The sequence below is a fragment of the Symphalangus syndactylus genome, chromosome 3 (genome assembly GCF_028878055.3).
Source record: "Symphalangus syndactylus isolate Jambi chromosome 3, NHGRI_mSymSyn1-v2.1_pri, whole genome shotgun sequence".
NCBI classification, from domain to species: Eukaryota; Metazoa; Chordata; class Mammalia; order Primates; family Hylobatidae; genus Symphalangus; species Symphalangus syndactylus.
Genome location: NC_072425.2, coordinates 9004270 through 9022494, shown reverse-complemented (window position 1 = coordinate 9022494; position 18225 = coordinate 9004270). Strand labels below are relative to the sequence as shown.

General features: G+C 50.9%; 1 protein-coding gene across 5 annotated transcripts in view; it reads right to left on the bottom strand.

Annotated features, from left to right (window-relative positions):
* Window positions 1-14190: 14190 nt before the first annotated feature.
* The window catches only part of CAMSAP1 (calmodulin regulated spectrin associated protein 1), a 97060-nt gene continuing 93025 nt past the window's right edge, over window positions 14191-18225 (bottom strand). For all 5 annotated transcript variants that reach the window (XM_055270403.1, XM_055270402.2, XM_055270404.2 and 2 more), the window contains one exon: window positions 14191-17315. In XM_055270403.1, coding sequence (XP_055126378.1) covers window positions 17013-17315 — 303 coding nt within the window. In that variant the 3' untranslated portion in view covers window positions 14191-17012. The remainder of the gene's footprint in view (window positions 17316-18225) is intronic.

Below are 18225 nucleotides of genomic sequence, written 5' to 3'. Positions count from 1 at the left end.
TTGCTGCACAGCACCTGCAGGGAGGAGAGGGGAGAGAAAAGCCAGCCTGGCTGCTGGGATGGGAGGGCCACAGCTTCAGCAGTAGCAGGGGGAGCTGTAGCCCCTGGAGCCCCACACTGGGAAGAGCTGGCCTCTAGGAGGCACCATGGGGGAGTCACATGACTTGTTCGGGATTGACTTGCAATGTGGACGGTGTTCCCAGAGTCCCTTGTGGCCGCTCCACCGCCGCGAGGCCGGGAGGCATCTTAGCCTTTGAGCCTGTCTCCAAGGGTGAGTGGAGTCCCCCAAAGAGGGCTGGGGGCTTGCTGCCCAAGAGGAGCTGGGTGGGCACTCGGGGCCTCTGAGAACATCAGTGGTCCGTTCCCTCCTGCATGTCAGCGGCAAGTGGCAGCATTTTCATAATCTCCAGTAGTGAGGCCACTTCAGGTCCAGCCCTGGACATCCGAGGAGGGGGCGGGCAGTCCCTGCCCCTTCACTAACTGCAGAAGATGCCAGGCTCTAGGCCCCCTGCTCTGCCTGGAGCTCATGTGGGCGGCCATGGACACAGGTGGCACCCAGCATCCAGCAGCCTGTGAATCCTCCCATGGGCAAGGCTGGGAGCCAGGGGCTGGAACCAGGCAGGTCAGTGACTGCGAGATGCCAGCTGTCAGCGAAGAAAAGCTGCCTGCAGCATCTGGAACCTTCTGTGCTCTCCTTGGCCTCGAGTATTCTTCATCTCCGGGTTTAGGGAGCACCTGGGCTGCCTCTCTGCTTGTCCCGAGCCCACTCACGAGCAGCCCCGGCTTGCACAGTCACGACATCAGGAAGGTGGGTCCCTGCTCCCAGCCGTCCTCGTCCACCATCACTTCCAGCCTCATGTCCTGCTGACCCATAAGAGGTCCCCCTGCAAAGTACACCAGGTGAAGCAGGATCTGAGCAAAGGTTGAGGAACTGAATTCCCTGTCATCACTGCCTAGAATAAGCAAAAAGAATTTTTTTTAATGCTTTACGGTAGAATTATTTGAAACATACAAAATTAGTGAGACATCTGCTATTTCCCTTATTCCTGTTTTTTGTTTGTTTTTATTTTCCTTATACCTAATTCATCTAACAGAAAACTGGGCAGGGCACAGTGTCTCACGCCTGTAATCCCAGCACTTTGGGAGGCCAAGGCAGGTGGACTGCTTGAGCCCAGGAGTTTAAGATCAGCCTGGGCAACATGACGAACCCTGACTCTATCAAAAAATGCAAAAAACAAAAAAAATTAGCTAGACGTGGTGGCATGTGCATATAGTTCCTGGTACCCAAGAGGCTGAGGAAGGAGGATCACCTGCCGGGGAGGTTGAGGCTACAGTGAGCTGCACCACTGCACTCCAGCCTGGGTGGCAGAGAGAGACCTTGTCTCAAACAAAAAAAAAAAAAAAGAAAAAAGAAAACTGCTCAAAATCAGAATACCAACAGTGTACTGGGTGATTATCGCTTAAGGGTGAGTGAAATGAAAGAGGAACGTTAAAAGGGACAGGCGGGAGGAGGCGGGGTCATCAGTTACAAGTTACCGTGTGACCTGAGAAGCAGCACAGTGTAACTTACAGATGGATTCGGATTAGCTGCAAACTCTAGGGCAACCACTAAAATATATATACTTATTTTTCTTTTTATTTTTTTCTACATATGGAAGTATAATTGATATGCTATGAAAGACAACACTACGGAATCATATAAAATGCTTAACTGAAACCAGAGAAAGCAGAAAAGAAAGGGAGATGGAAACTAAAACCAAGGGCGACAAATAGAAAACAGTTACAAATATGGTAGATATTAATCCCACAAAACCAGTCATCACATTCAGTGTAAATTAATTAGTCTAAATGTACCAATTAAAAGACAGAGACTGGCCAGGCGCAGTGGCTCACACCTCTAATCCCAGCACTTTGGGAGGCCGAGGCGGGCAGATCACCTGAGGTCAGGAGTTTGAGAACAGCCTGGTGTGAAACCCCAACTCTACTAAAAATACAAAAATTAGCCAGGCGTGGTGATGTGTGTGCCTGTAATCCCAGCTACTCCAGAGGCTGAGGCACAAGAATCACTTGAAGAGGCTGCAGTGAGCCGAGATCGTGCCACTGCACTCCAGCCTGGACGACAGAGCAAGACTTCGTCTCCAAAAAAAAAAAAAAAAAAAAAAAAAAAAAAGATGGAGACTGATAGTGGATTTGTTAAGTCCCCAAGTTATGGAGAGTCACATGACCAGCACGTCAGCCCCAGCTTCAGCAGTCCTCAGCCCTGTCTGTCCTTCACCTCCCCCACACACCTCAATCCTGGATGTGTGTCCAGGCTGGAGGGTTTTAAAGTGACCCCTAGATGGTGCATGGTTTTACAGCTGGCAGTGTGGCCAGCCAGTTCCCTGCAGCTCCAGCTCCTGAAGGGCCCCAGGGTACAGGAAGATGTCCCGCTCAGCAAACAGATGCTCGCTGCTGGAGAGGTCCAACCTGGTCAGGTGTGCAGGCTGCAAACGGCACCCACAGCAGGTGGCACAGCTTGTTGGAAGCCAGGAAGAGCTCCTCCAGGCAGGCACCTGCTTGAAGGTGCCAGGTGACAGGTGAGTGATGCAGTTGCCTGAGGGTGCATATACCTCATTCAGTGGGGAAACTGAGGCACAGACACTTCATGGCCATGCCGCCTGCCAGGTATCCAGGCATTAGCTACCATGATCAGCCTCTGCAGTGCCGCCAGGTCCCAGAAAGCTGCCGTCTCTGCCCCACAGCTGCCTGGACGGTTGTGTGTGAGGGCCAGGCTCCAGAGGCCCCACCTTGCATGCATGGAAGGCACTGAGGACCTGTGAGTGGCACTGAGGCGCGGCCGCTGCAGAGCAAGGGCTTCTCCGTGAGCAGAGGAGTCAGGCAGGACTGAGGACAGAGGATGCTCAGAAAGCAGCCGGTCCAGCCCCTGCACCTGCCCGGAGCCTCGCTGCTCCACTTGCCCTGGCATTCCTGAAAGGCTGCAGGGGGGCCACAGGGCACCCAGGGCAGAGTCCCACAGAGCCCCCAACTCACACACTCGATGTACTGCTGCGACTCCCAGCCCGCCCCAGAGGACAGCAGCCAGGAGCCCTCCTGACCTCTGAGGAGCCCAGATCCCCAGGGGACTGACAGCGGCTTGACCTCCTGTCTGCTCAGTGCCGCCGAGCCTCACCCCCAACCCCGGAGCTCTGCGCTCTCCCAGGACTCCAGCTCCCATCCAGCCATTCCTGGGCCCCTGCCCTCGCTCAGCCCACCCTCTGGCACCACCTCTACATGTGAGCTCACTCTCTTTTTCTGTTCCCCTCTGAGCAGCTGAGCTTCTCCAGCCTTCCCCGCATGCCGTCCTCCTCACCCCACTCCCAGCACCCCCCAAACGCACCCTGAGTCAGGATGGCTCCTGGCCACTGAACCTGAAGGGTGCTGCTGGTTCTCACCTCACTTGACCTCCACTGGACACTCACCCCACCCACCCTCCGAAGAGTCTGTCTTGGCCCTCCTGATTGTCCTCACACAGCCCCAGACTACTGAAGTTTGCCGGTGCTGACCCGTCTACCAGCCCCTCTAGAAGTCCATCCACACTCAAGTCCGGGAACTCGTCAGCCCACTCCACATTCCAAGTGGCTGTCCTGGGGGCACCTCAGACTCCACGTGTCCAAGCCGATCCGTCTTTTACACCCTCGAGACCCCATATCCTCCTCAGTGTCCCCCACCAACACCCTGCGGCCACTCGCCATCTCTCACACAGGCACTAGGGGGTGACTCTGCCCTCTGTCCTCTGCTTCCCAAGCAGCCTCCGCCCTCTCCAGCATCACCGCAGCTGGGAAACGCTCCCCTTCCTGTGCCTTGGGCCCTTTGTTCTCTGTAACCAGAGCTGACCTTCAAATCTACCCCATCACTGTCTAAAATCCTGGGGTGCAGCGTGACGATGCAGCCCTAAATTCTGAGAGTGGCTGTGAGTTCATGCTAGGGTGGGCCCTGGGGGCTTGGCCACAGCGCCTGGCACCCAGGATGCTCATGAAAGGCACTGATGGCTGTTTGGGACCAGGCATTCTTCCAGGCATGGGTCAAACACGGCCACCCCTGGAAGGCCCTGGGAACAGCCTCACCCTGGCCGTGCTCTGGAGCTGGCCAGGGCAGGCCCTGCCCCCGGTCCCGAGTTCTTTGCTGCAGCAAGACCAGCCCTGCAGAGCAGTGCATGTGGCAGGCAGGACAGGTCTGGAGGCAGCAGCCCACAGTGGCAGCTCCACACACCAAAACACCAGCTCCGTGCTGCAGTCTCCGGTACGCACCTGCCCAGGCACCATGCATTGTTCCCACCGCCCACCGCCCTCCACCCGCCCTGCTTGGGCCCTGCGAAGTGGTGGACAAGCCTGCCTGGTCTCAACCTCTTCTGAGGCTGTGCCTCCTCCTCCCTGAGGACACCCTCCTGCCTCCTCCTGTCCCCTGGGACCCGCACACTCCAGTGTCTCGCCTCTAATGTTCCATCCTTAAGTCGTGAGCCGCACCTCCTCTCCACCACTCCTCCATGGCACTGCGGCCTCAGGGTCATATCTCTCTACTGCCCATGAACCTCAACACCCCCCAGATGCCATGAATTAATGCAAGCCACCCCTGGCTGGGACCCCTGCCTCCTTGTCTCCAGCCCTGCACCGCACCCAACAGCACACCCAGCCCTGTTCCAGAATGAATGAGTGAGTGAATGAGCAGATGGACGAATGAACAGATGAGTGAGTGGAGGAGTAGGTGAGTGCATGGTCGTTCTACTCAAAATACGGACTCCGAGAGGCCAGATGGCAGCTTGTGGCCAGGGTCCTCGACAGTGTGGCCTCGATTTTTCCTTAAAGTCTGGTGCCCCATCTACCACCACCTCCCAACCCGAGAAGGCCACCTCTCTAAGAGGGCAGTGAGCAGCAGGCACTGGCCATGATTCCTGAACCACCTGCCTGCAGCCACCTCCCTTGGATGGCAGCTGCCATGGTCGGTCGCTCAGCCCATCATATTGCCCCTTAGCCACCACACCGGCCCAGACTTCCAGTGATGGTACTGGCACTTGGGGAACAAGAGCAGTAGGACTTGCTGGTCACTTGGCCCAGAAGGCCCACCCCCTGCCCTGATCATCAGCCCTGGGACCTCCCATTCCTGCATCCTTCCACAACCATCACCTGCCCAGACCAGCTCCAGGCTCAGGAGCCTGAGCTCCTCAGCATCGCACATTTCTTGGCTTCTGCAAAGACTCCTTAATCACCTCCCAACGAACTCTGGTCAGTTCTTTGGGTCTGGAAAAGGTCCTGCCCAGTCCACCTGCCTGACCTTCCTCCACCAGCCTGCAAAGCTCGGACGCACAGGGCTGTGTGCTCAGTGCCCCGCATCCACCCCACAGCACCTTACTCCATGGGTGCTTCTGGTACACACTTAGGGACAGTGTGGCCTCACCACATGAGAAACGCAGACTTACCATGTGCCACAGACCCAGGGACGTGATGCCCAAAGTCCTGGATAAGTGAGGCAAGAGCACTGGCCTTTGTGACTCCTTCCATCTCTAGAAATCTCGTTATAAAATTATTAAAATGAGAGTCACCAGCACCCAGTTTACTATTTTGCTTCATGACTAACATATGCAACTCTATTCCTTGGATGGCTTTCAAATATTTTACTTTTTATTTTTTTGAGATAGGGTCTAGCTCTGTCACCCAGACTGAAGCGCAGTGGTGGAGTCATGGCTCACTACAACCCCAACCTGCTGGGCTTGAATGATCCCCCTACCTCAGCCTCCCAAGTAGCTGGGACTACAAGTTAGGCGTCACCAAGCCCGGCTAATTTTTGTATTTTTGGTAGAGATGGGGTTTCGCCATGTTGCCCAGACTGGTCTCCAATTCCTGGACTCAAGCAATCCTCCCACCTCAGTCTCTCAAAGTGCTGGGATTACAGGTTGAATATTTTATAATAAAAAATAGATATCCTGCAAGGTCCACCTACCTTTGGCAATGTCAGCTCTTCAAGCAGTGGATGCGCTGCCCACGCGTGACCTCAACAGTGTCCCCCAAACCCACAGGTGGAGGTCCATTCCCTGAGGACTTCAGAATGTGATTGTCTTTGGAGACATGGCCTTTAAAGAGGTAATTAACTTAAAAAGAGGTCACCGGGGTGGGCCCTAATCCAATCTGACTGGTGTCCTTATAAGAAGAGGAAATTAGGCCGGGCATGGTGGCTCACGCCTGTAATCCCAGCACTTTCAGAGGCCAAGGCGGGCGGATCACGAGGTCAGAAGATGGAGACCATCCTGGCTAACACGGTGAAACCCCGTCTCTACTAAAAATATAAAATACCAGCCGGGCATGGTGGCGGGCGCCTGTAGTCCCAGCTACTCGGGAGGCTGAGGCAGGAGAATGGCGTGAACCCAGGAGGTGGAGCTTGAAGTGAGCTGAGATCACCCCATTGCACTCCAGCCTGGGCGACAGAGCGAGACTCTATCTCAAAAAAAAAAAAAAAAGTAGTATTAGACCTCTACGGGGAAAATTATCAAATGTTTTGCAAGCTTTAAGAGTTAAATAATGAAGCCACACCAAGTTCATGGATCAAGAACCCAATACTATAAAGATGTCAAATCTCTCTAACTTCAAGGCAACCCCAAACCAAATCTCAATTACTGGGGGTTGGGGAGGGAAGGGGAGGCTGGGTAGAACCTGACATGCAAAGGGCCAAAAATATCCAAAACGCTCTTATCGGAAGCAGCTGGCTTACCAGAGACTGAGTCTCATTATCAAGCGACAGGAATCAGGATCCTGCCTGTGTATTGCACAAATAGACAAGTAGACTGGATTCGCTTCCTGTTGCTACTGTAACAAACTTAGTGGCTTCAAACACCACAAACGTATTAACAACTCTGTAGACCAGAAGACCAACAAATATCTGAGTTGAGATCAAGGTTATCAGCAGAGCTCCCAGCTTTCTGGAGACCGTCCAGAGAATCTGGAAGCCTTTCCAGCTTCTAGAGGGCACCTGCATTCCTTGGCTCACGGCCCCTCCCTCCATCTGCAAAACTAGCGGTCTGCAGCTCTGTGCGCTCTTCCATCGGCCCAGGCTTGCTCTGTCCTCTGCACCCGTCCCACACTTGGGACACCCTTGTGATGACATGGGGCTCCCCTAACAGTCTAGGCTGATCTCCCATCTCAAGATCACCTGATTAGCAACCCGAATTCCATCTTCAACCTTGATTCCCCTTCACCGTGTAACAAAACACCCAGAGATCAGAATATGGACATCTCTGAGGGTGTAGGGTGGGCACTGCTCTGCTCACCAGATGCCAACGGACTGGAAGTAAGTACTGAAACAAAACCACAGCAAAGCTGGCACTGCCAAACAGTGGAGGAGGGATGGTGTATCCAAGAAATGGCTCTGAGATCATTAGATACCCTCATAGAAAAAAAATGATATGGATTTCCACCTTATTCACAAGCCGTAAGAGGCAAGTCCAGGTGCGTTATAGGCTGAAATTCAAAAGCCAAAGAAGGTTTAGAAGGTAGTTTCAAAAATACCTTCATGACTCCATGGCAGGGAAAGAGTTTTTTGTGGTTTTATTTTTTGTTTTGTTTTGGAGATGGAGTCTCAATCTGTCGCCGAGGCTGGAGTGCAGTGGCACTGTGTCAGCTCACTGCAGCCTCCATCTCCTGGGTTCAAGCAATTCTCCTGCCTCAGCCTCCTGAGTAGCTGGGATTACAGGCGCCCACCACCACACCTGGCTAGTTTTTATATTTTTAGTAGAGATGAGGTTTCACCATGTTGGCCAGGCTGGTCTCAAACTCCTGACCTCAGGTGATTCACCCGCCTCGGCCTCCCAAAGTGCTGGGATTACAGGCGTGAGCCACCATACCTGGCCTAGATTTCTTAAACTCTAATAAGAACACTGACAATCTAGCCACGTAATCTTAAAAACTTCTGTGTATCCACAAACAAAAAAAATTGAAAAGTCACAGAATGGAAGATATTTATGCCTTCTGTATATTGTCTTTCAAAAATTTATCTCCTGTAAATTAGGAAAAGATGACTCAGGAGAAAAATAGGCAAAAAGCTCCTACAGACATTTCACGGGAAGAAACTCTGTGACCAAAAAAAGATGTAAATAGGCTCAACTTCTGTTGCCATCAAGAAACTGCCAATCGGCCGGACGTGGTGGCTCACACCTGTAATCTCAGCACTTTGGGAGGCCAAGGCGGGTGGATCACGAGGTCAGGAGTTCGAGACCAGCTGGACCAACATAGTGAAATGCTGTCTCTACTAAAAATACAAAAATTAGCCGGGCGTGGTGGCGGGCACCTGCAATCCCAGCTACTCAGGAGGCTGAGGCAGGAGAATCGCTTGAACCCGGGAGGTGGAGGTTGCAGTGAGCCGAAAGCGTGCCATTACACTCCAGCCTGGGTCAGAGTGAGACTGTCTTAAAAAAAAAAAAAAAAAAAAAAAAAAAATGCCAATCAAAGGCACTGGGCAGCGTGTGGTGTCTCAAACGCCAGTGTCACACAGAGAGGCCCCAGCTTGGCACGTCTGCCGCTCACAAAAGGAGAGGTGCCCTGTCATCTTGATTGCTGAAAGAAGTTCTACAAATCAGTAGGAAAAAAGCCCACCCAGTTTACGCAACCTCATTAAAAGTGGGCCAAGGAAGTGAACGGAAATCTCCTAGAAGCAGCAGCGTGTTAGGCCCATCCCCACTTGAAAACACAAGTCAACCTCCCTAGTGCCCGGGAAAGGAACAGGGAAAGCAGTGACAACCCACACCACACCCACGAGTCCACGAAAAGTCCAATCCTGGGGCCCTGAGAATCCCACACGAACCCAGCGCATCCCAGCCCCTGGCCAGCGTTCCCAGGACCTGGGCCCGGGGCTGGAGACAGGCTCAGCAGAGCAGTGGCGGTGCCAGGAGGGGCCTGGGACAGGGCACGCTCTGGGCAGATCCTCCCCCACCTGCTGAGACCCAAGCACATCCAGGCTTGCTTCATGAGCCACGCGGGGAGGACCCCGAGTCATCCTCAGGCCCTCGACTCCACCCCAGCTGGGCAGACAGCTCCTCTCCTCTTGCCACTTTCTCAAATAGCTGCCCCACCCCCGTGAGCTCCACTGAGGCCCAGCCGTACACCCCCACCAGTGCCATACACACTTCAACATCTTTGAAAGCAGAGCATCTTAAAATCAACAGCGTGGCGTGGTTTGATGGGCAGCATTTCTTTCTTGGTGGCACAAAATGATGTATCTTAAAATGAAGGACATCTTAGATTCCGTGAAATACAAAGCTGTCACTGGATGCTGCTATCCTCATCTGCCTGTGCACTGGCCGGCCTGTAAGCTCCAGGAGGACAGAGCTGGTAAGCACTGGCACAAGGTGCACCTGCTCACACGGCGACTCCAGTGTGGGGTGCAGGGTGTGGAGGTGGGCGTAGTGTCTGGAGAAACCAACAGCCATGTGCTGTGGGGAAGGGGCAGGGCAGGGTGGGCAGCTTTCTGTTCTGTTCTCTCCTGTGCACTTCTGAACTGTTTGCACAGCTGATACTTTCAAGGAAAGCATATATATATATATAGCAAGGGCTGTGTATGCATCAATTCACTTCCAGTGCAGGGCAAGGAAATTAACTCCAAAGGAGAGACTGCAGCCCAGAGCTTCCTGCAGGGCACCCACCTGGGTATGTTCCGGGAAGAAGAGGGGCACCAGCCACCACCACAGCCCCAGCCAGGCTTCTGGGAAACCCTCCTCACCCCTTGCCTCGCACTTCAGAATGAGGCCTTTCCTTTGTACCCTAATTTTCTGAGGCTGAAATGTTACCTCTATGGGGCTTCTAAAACAAGATCTACATTACCAGTTTTTATTTGAAAGCATATAAGTCAGGCCTGCAGCTTCTCCGTAAATGGAGGAAAACCCATTTGCTTCTGAATTCTCAGACAAAAAAGAAGATTCAGACCGGGCTTGGTGGCTCACACCCGTAATCCCAGCACTTTGAGAGGCCGAGGTGGGCCTATCACCTGAGGTCAGGAGTTTGAGACCCACCTGGCCAACACGGTGAAACCCTGTCTCTACCAAAAATGCAAAAATTAGTCAGGCGTGGTGGCATGTGCCTGTAGTCCCAGCTACTAGGGAGGCTGAGGCAGGAGAATCACTTAAACCCGGGAGGCGGAGGTTGTAGTGAGCTGAGATCGCACCACTGCACTCCAGCCTAGGCGACAGAGTGACAGTCCATCTCAAAAAGAAAAAAAAAAAGGCAGATTCATCTTCAAAACAATAAACGGACCCTCCACCACCCACCTTCCAGCTGGGTCCACACCTTGCCCAAGTGCTCTGCAGGGAGGGCGTGGCCGGTGCTGTCTCTAACGGACAGAGTGTGGGGAGGTGACCCTCAGCCTAACCACCAATCGTCTGCTGTCACCCCCCTCCCAGCACCAGGTCGAAGTCTGCACACTCACAAGACTGCTCCACCCACAACAGGCTCCCGGGGGACGAGGTGCCAAACACAAGAGTGTTTTCACAGGCGGCACTCGTGACACGGCTGCTCTACAGGAACTGCCAGCCTGGCACGCTGTGGGCTCTGCCCTGTGTACCTGCCTGCCACCCTCAGAACAGTCCTCGCGATGTGGTTACCGTTGGGCTTGACCCCTGTTCCTCACTCCCATGCCTGCCACGGGCCCCCACCCCCGCGCCCACCCAAGCCTCCTCCTGAGGAAGTCAGTGGGAAGCTGACTGGAATAGCCCTCTCCAGGGTGCCCAGCCCAGGGCTGGGACTCTTAACCACAAGGCTCAGGGTGCCACCGCCTCACCGCATGTCTGGCCTGGTGTGTGTACTGGGGCCCTCCAGAGAGCACTCCCGAGCCACTCGCAGCCCACGGGCCCTCGCTGCGCCTGGAAGGCAGGGCTCAGGCCGGGAGCCCCATGGTCTCCACCATTCAGACACAGCCTTTGCACCAAATGACTTGAAGTTTTGCAGCTTAGTTTAAAAACCCAATTTGTAGCTAAAATAGTCACATATAAGTGGTGATCTCATTTCTTTTCTTTCCCTAACAGATAGGCCCACAGTTCTTATAAGGCTAATTTTGTCTGACTACTCCGTGGCTACCATTCCTTCCTGAAAAACGCTCCCCCTTCCCTTGGGAACATGGTGGCACTCTTAACAGCAAGGAGGCTTCCAGGCACAGAGCCTCCACCAAGACCCGGGCCCAGGGCGGCATCTTCACCACGCACTGACTGTCCCGTGTGCCGGCCACTGGCACTCACCCAGCACCCGCAGGGAAGACAGCCCGGCCTCTGCCCACTGGCCTACTGCTGCGCTTTGACCCACACTGCAGAGCTCAGGGTGGTCGCACCCTCCCCTTCCCCTTCCACGGCCACCGCCACCACATCCCCACATCCTGTGGGCCGCAGGGGACACTGGGGTACACAACACAAGCTTCCTCTGTTGGAGGAGCAAGGGCGGTGTCGCTGACCTCACCCCAACAGGAGGCTTCCCTAGCTTTTACCTACACCGCCTGGGGCAGCCACCACGATCTCAGAGCCAACCACAGCTCACCAAGGAAAACGCCCTGCTGTCCCACCTGTGGGTGCGAATGGGTCCCCGCGTCCCCTCACATGGCTGTGTGCCACCGGGGGCTACACTGTCCACCTCTGGCCCTTGAAGACTGTAATGGAAGAATGACAGCAAAAATCATCCTCAAGGAAAATAAACACCAAACGTCCAGGCCCTGCAACCAGCAGTTCCGCCTCCCGGACCGAGTCTGCGGCCAGCCAGCAGCCCGGAGTCTTCCCCGGGAATGACAACGCTTGTGTCCCACGAAATTGATGAGGAAACACTACCCATGCAACCACACGGCAACCTGCAAGCTGAGCAAGAGTCCGACTTGGAGAAACATACACAGCAATAATGCCAACACTGGAACAGAAACCCGCGTGCCTACCACGCCCAACGCTCCGCCTTCCCAGCACCTCCAACGGGCCACAGGGACTGTCCGGCCGGCCAACTTGTACTGGCAGTTAAATGTCTACTAAAATAGGGCAAAAATATGTATCGATACATATACTTTAGGAGCAAAATATTATAGGCGGGAACTTTGGTGACACATATTGGGAACCACTGATTATAAAACCAGAACAAGCACTTTGTCAAAAGTTTATTGGGCTGGATGCTTGGGATCTGCTTTTCTCTAAGTATGTTCTACTTTAAATTTTAAAAGAATATGGATTGCATTGTAATGAAAACAAAAATTTACCACCTGGTATAAAAGGAAAAAAAAAGGTCTCCTGGAAAAAATGGAAATTAGAGAGATTTATCAGTTCAACTAAAAAATAACTTTTTAAAAAACCCAAGATTTATTATTTTTTTTGAGACAGTCTCACTCTGTCACCCAGGCTGGAGTGTAGTGGCATGATCTCGGCTCACTGCAACCTCCACCGCCCAGGTTCAGGTGATCCTCCTGCCCCAGCCTCCTGAGTAGCTGGGACCACAGGCGCACGATACCACGCCCAGCTAATTTTTGTATTTTTAATGGAGATGCGGTTTCACCATTTTGGCCAGGCTGGTCTCAAATTCCTGGCCTGTCAGGTAATCTGCCCACCTCAGCCTCCCGAAGTGCTGGGATTACAGACATGAGCCACCATACTCGGCCTTAAAAAACCCAAGACTTTAAATGCCCGTCCCGAAGCGTCAGCACCCCACAGTGCACACCGACGCAGGCCCAGGGGCTGCCCGGGGAAGACACAAACCCAGCACCTACTGGGGTCCTCTGGGCCCAACTCCAACAGCTGGTGCCTCTGCCAGCACACCTATCATACAGGAGTCTCCATCTAACCCACCATGTTATTAATCATTTCAACTATAAAGGGAACTTACTTTTCATGGTAGCATGAAACTAGAAGGATGTGTATCATTCTTTCCACAATGAGAAAGGACATGAGATCTCCTCCAACTGGGGGTAAGCAAGCCAAGTGCCATGTGAGCTTTTCTTGACCTTGCCCTGTGGCAGCAACATGGATCCTGCAAGCATCATCCCCGTGTCCCCCGACAGCATTTCTCAAGCCCCATTTGTGGCAAGCCACACTCAGAGCAGGATCATCCTCCTCCCGAAGGCTGTGCACAGATGAAGCCAACATGCTATGCACATCTGAATGGCAGGCCGCACCCTCAATCACAGGCTGCCAGAGCTAAAGTACCTTAGTTTGCAGTTCAAGAGCATCATCTACCAGATGAAAAAAGAGAGCTACTGAGAAGTGGCTCCAAGGCCAAGCTGGTTAGCTGCTGACCATCATCGCGATACTAGCATAGAACTTCATTTGTATGGGAAATGTGGTTTAATACTTTTGAACCAGAAGCAACCCGAATTTTTCATTGCAAATAAATATTATACCCTGAAACAAATCATTCAGCAATTCATTCGCAAGTTTTGTGCCTGGGCTTGTCTATGTGGAGTCTGCTAATCTATTTCTTTGCCCTATCATTCATTCCCATTATATGTTGCTTTGGTAAAGTATTGCTACGTGAGAAATAACTGGGGAAATTTAACTTGCTCTTTCTAAAGGAGAAAGAACAAAACGAGGCATCTGCAAACAGCTTGCAGGTAGAGATCACCCCTCTTCTAGATGGCGGACGGACGAGGGCACTGACTTCCACAGCTGAAATTTACTTTGCCAGTTCATAATCCTGGAAAACGGCAGGAGGAGGAAGGAGAGGAACTTGCCATCTGTACGGCGAGATGCTCCCGGGAGCCCAAGTTTCTTACAAGAGTAAGTTCTGCTCTCTGAACCCTCTAACAAACCCCACAGCCTGGGCCTTCAAATGTGATAAACTGAAGCAAATGGAGACTGTGAATGACAGAATATCCTACACGGCTCCGCTGGTGACGTCCGAATCCCTTGGACTGCCCTTAAAAATACACCTCCACCTTCGACGCCAGAAAAAATTCTAGACAAACAGCAAGGCACCCACTGAAGCCCTGTAAGAAACGGCAGGTGTGAAAGTCAGAGATGCAGTCCTGGGTGTGTCTGCTTCCCAGTAACGCAGACAGACTTGACCAAAACAATGATGGAGAGATACAGCTACTGTCCTTTTCAAAAACATTCACAGAAAAAGTGAAACTCAACTCCTTTAGAGATGCCCGTTCGCACTTCTCACAGGTCAAACCCCATTGCACAAAATAAATCACAATCAATTGTAAAACGTTCTCCAAGTGATGAATTTTTAACAGAAAACTTTATTTCAATAAATATTTTGCCCTCCAAGTGACAACTACAATTTCAGGGAGGTAAAAGTATAACCTAGAAGTAATTTAGAATTATTCCACTTTTCAATTTTGCCTGAGTGAAGAATACAGTTTGGGCCTGAAGTCTGCTAAGAGACTGCACCGCAGTAACACGCATAGAAAGTCAAAAGGACACATGGAAAGCAGTCCGTCTTTGGTGTACGCACACAGCCATGTGCACGCACACGTGTGGGTAGAACGTATCTGCACATACATGTGTAAAATAATGGGACTCACCAAGTTTCATTTCTCTTTCAACCTTCTGGGCTCCCAGAATTCTAGCATTACCAAGGATTTACACATAAACTTCGTCATACATTGAATCATTTGGTTTACACTTTCTTTACAAAGTTATATACTAAATGAGTAGAGCAGCTTGTCTTAAATAACAAGGTTAGAATTCTGAGACGCAACGAAAGTTGTGCAAGCTTTCCGCTGAAAGAAATTTGCAACGAGACACAAATACCACTGCAGGGGCTTTGAAAATAAGAGACATTGATAAACAGAGCTGTAAGTCAGTGTTATCAACTGCAAAATCATGACTTTACCACCACCCAAGCCAGAAAGGCCCAAAAGCACCACCACAAAAATTAATCCTGTGTCTGAAACTTTTCAAGACAAATTAAAAGGGTTGCTGTGTCCAAGAATGAAGAACGCAGGGATGCTTCTGTCAACCATTAGGCGAACACTGGCCTGGGGACTTGGGACATCAGGAATGCCCGCGCCATGTTAGTGCTTACTCACAACAAACAGTGAAAAATCCTACACGCTTAAGGACAAGTTTCAGGATGTTCCACACACTGACTCATTCCATGGAGAAAATCCAGAATTGATTCAGACGTCCCATGGGAATGCAATTTTCCAGCTCTATGCCAGATATTTTCTAGCTCTTCATTAAAAAGAATCCAATTCCACTGACTTCAATAGGGCCATGGTAAAAAACAACATGAAACTCCTATAAAGCAAGGAGTTGGTGTCGCCTGGTCAGCAAAATGAGCCACAGCAACCTCACACATACGATTCAATGTAAAGCAAATTAGTTCATCACTTTATTACATCTTAGTGCTTTCTTAAAATAAATACGGTAATATCATATCAAACATACAGTGAGAAATAAAGCCCACGTGTGAAAGTATGCTGACCGAAAGCTCACTCAGGACTGTGTAACTCAGCACTTGAGAAATCATACAGCCTTTAGTTCCCTATTTACAGGACAGAGAGCGGCTGTGTTGAACACGATATATACAAAATCGCAAGAGACTGTACTTTTCTTCAAAGGACTGAGGAAAGGGGAATAAGACCTGTAATTCCTTCTAGCCTTCTGTACCACGTTCCCTCCTTCCTTATGTACACGACTCACTCATGTTTTTTGTCTATCTAAAATTATGTAACAGTTAAATTTGTCTCTTTTTCTCCCAATTATTGATCTTTAATTTTTTCTGCAGTTTGAGATAGATTCAAGTAACACTCCCAAGAAAATATGTGCAAAACTAATGTTAGTGGCTCCAGAATATTCCGGCAGCTGGTCAGTTGCAGCAGCGTCTGGCAGCCATGGCTGACACGCACCTGCTCCCGGGAATGTCCGCTCCACAGAAGCATCAACACCATTGGGACCAAGGCAGAAAGAACCCAAAGCCATCCACTTACTTGGAGTTCTGAAATAACTGCAAATAACCACTTAATTGTTTTTAAATAGGCAACAAAACAAAAGCATCCATCTACACGGAAAACAGCACGCTCCTCTAAGAGCATGCAGCGCTTCCAGATGCAGAATCCAGACAGGACAAGCCGTGACCTAACAAAACCACTGAAGGGACTGTCAGCTTAAGTGCATCACCTTTTGGGACAAACATGCTCAGAATGAAAAATATTCTACTTTACCAAAATCTGTCTTTATTAAAGTGAACAAATCATTAGAGCACTATCCAAAACTTAATTAATGATGGCTGCAGTTAGCTCGGCTTGCCTACTTTAAATGAGGCAAACATCAGCTCCTAGTGCCATTCCCCATCCTCATGACTGCGTGCCAGAAATAATCATCTTCACATTTGTAAACGTTATTTTAGCAGAAGACAGACTTTGCAGATTTCAGTGCTTTTAGTGAACTGGTATTTTCAGTAAACTTTTTCTGAGCAGCAAGGGATAAGAATTTTTTTTCAGAAATCTTAGAATTGGATATAAATGTTGGCAGTAGACACAATCAATAAGTATCATACAATTTCTCAAATGAAAAAGGTTTCCCATTATGAATTCCTTTGCTATAGACATTCAAACACCCCAAGCCAAATTGAGCCTCAGTCCTATAGTCACATGAGATTACAGCTGGCCAACATGAGGGTGTCAGGCAATGTGCAAGGGGGCGAGGCGAGAAGCAAGAAAGCAAAGTGGATCACATCTAATCTATGCTGAAGGAGAACTTCAAGTAAGGGAGCTCCGTGGCCTGGGACCTGGCTGTGAACACCCTCCTCTGGGAGCCTCAGTGGTCAGCGGTGGCCACAGCAGTGCGAGCCACTGCAAAAGCGGCATCTACTCCCCCATCCTCGCCCTGCCTGGCATCCTCTGCGTGAGATGAGCGCTGAGAGAGGGGTTTTCTTCTGTCTAGAAACCTCTTTGCAAAAGGTCTGTGACTTTGCACACTTCGTACCCGAATAGATGAAAACAATAAATAAGGACCCCGTGGCACCCTCTGGATGCTGGCCACAAGGGCGTCATTTACGAGTCTGGGCCACCCTTCGGACGCCGGCTGCACCGGGGTCATTTACGAGTCTGGGCCTTCTTTGGCACTGCAGGCCGCTTGGGCTGCCACAGGTGGTTGTGGATTGTGAGTGCGTCCACACTGACAGACATGGTTTTGGCTGGGATCAAGTTAAACTGTTTTCGGTCTGAGCTGTATTTATACAGCTTGTCGATCATTTTCTTGGTGATGTTCTTTGGCCCCGTGCCAGTGAGTTTGTAGATTTCCTCAGTATCAGGATAGTAGCAGTAAAGCGCCCTGAACTGGCAGCCAGCATCACGAAACAGTATGATGTAGTGATTGGCATCACACTTCTCCAGCTCCTGTGCAGAGAGAGAAAAGGGGAAGAGACAAACACTTCAGGGCCACTCCAATCACCACGAGTTGGGCTCCCACAGCGGCTCAACCAGCACTGCTCCGTGGGAAGCTCTCCCACCCGTCAGCTACAGCCTGCCTGTTGTAAACAATACAGCAGACCCCTGTCCGGGGGCATTATATGCCACTGAGACTTTACTTAAGAAGTCTAAGCAAGCAAGGGGGAAAAAATGCTTTTACGATTAAGTGGAAAAGCATATGAAAAGATGCTCATCATTAGCCACCAGAGAAATGCCAGTCAGAAAGAGATGCCACGTCATGCCCACAAGGACGGCTGGAACCCAGAAGCAGGGCGGTAACGAGTGCTGGCAAGCCATGAGGCTCATTCACTGCCAGAAGGATACAGAGCACAGCAGCTGCTGTGAAAAACAACTTGGCTGTTCTCCAAATCGTCAGGAAGTTACCGTGGGACCCAGCAATTCCTCTCTCCCGTATGCACTCAAGGGAAATGAAAACATGCATCCATATAAAACACTACATATGAGTAACAGCACTATCCCTCACAGGCAAAAAGTAGAAACGAAAATATCACATGTACCCCCAAAAACATGTACATCTGTTCCATATCAATAAAAAATGTTTTAAGTAGAATCAACCCAAGTGTGCATCGGCAGATGACGAGATGAACAGCATGGGGTCAGAGCACGCAATGGAGCATTATCCAGGTATGAAAAGGAAGGAGTCCCGGTACACACTACACTGAGAAACCTCAGAGCATCACGCTAAGTGAAAGAAACCTGACCCAAAAGGTCATATAAATTATGATTCCAGTTATATAAATGCCCAGAACAGGCAAATCCATGGAGACAGACTGGCAACCGCCAAGAGCTTGGGTGCAGGAAAAGACTAGGGGAGTGA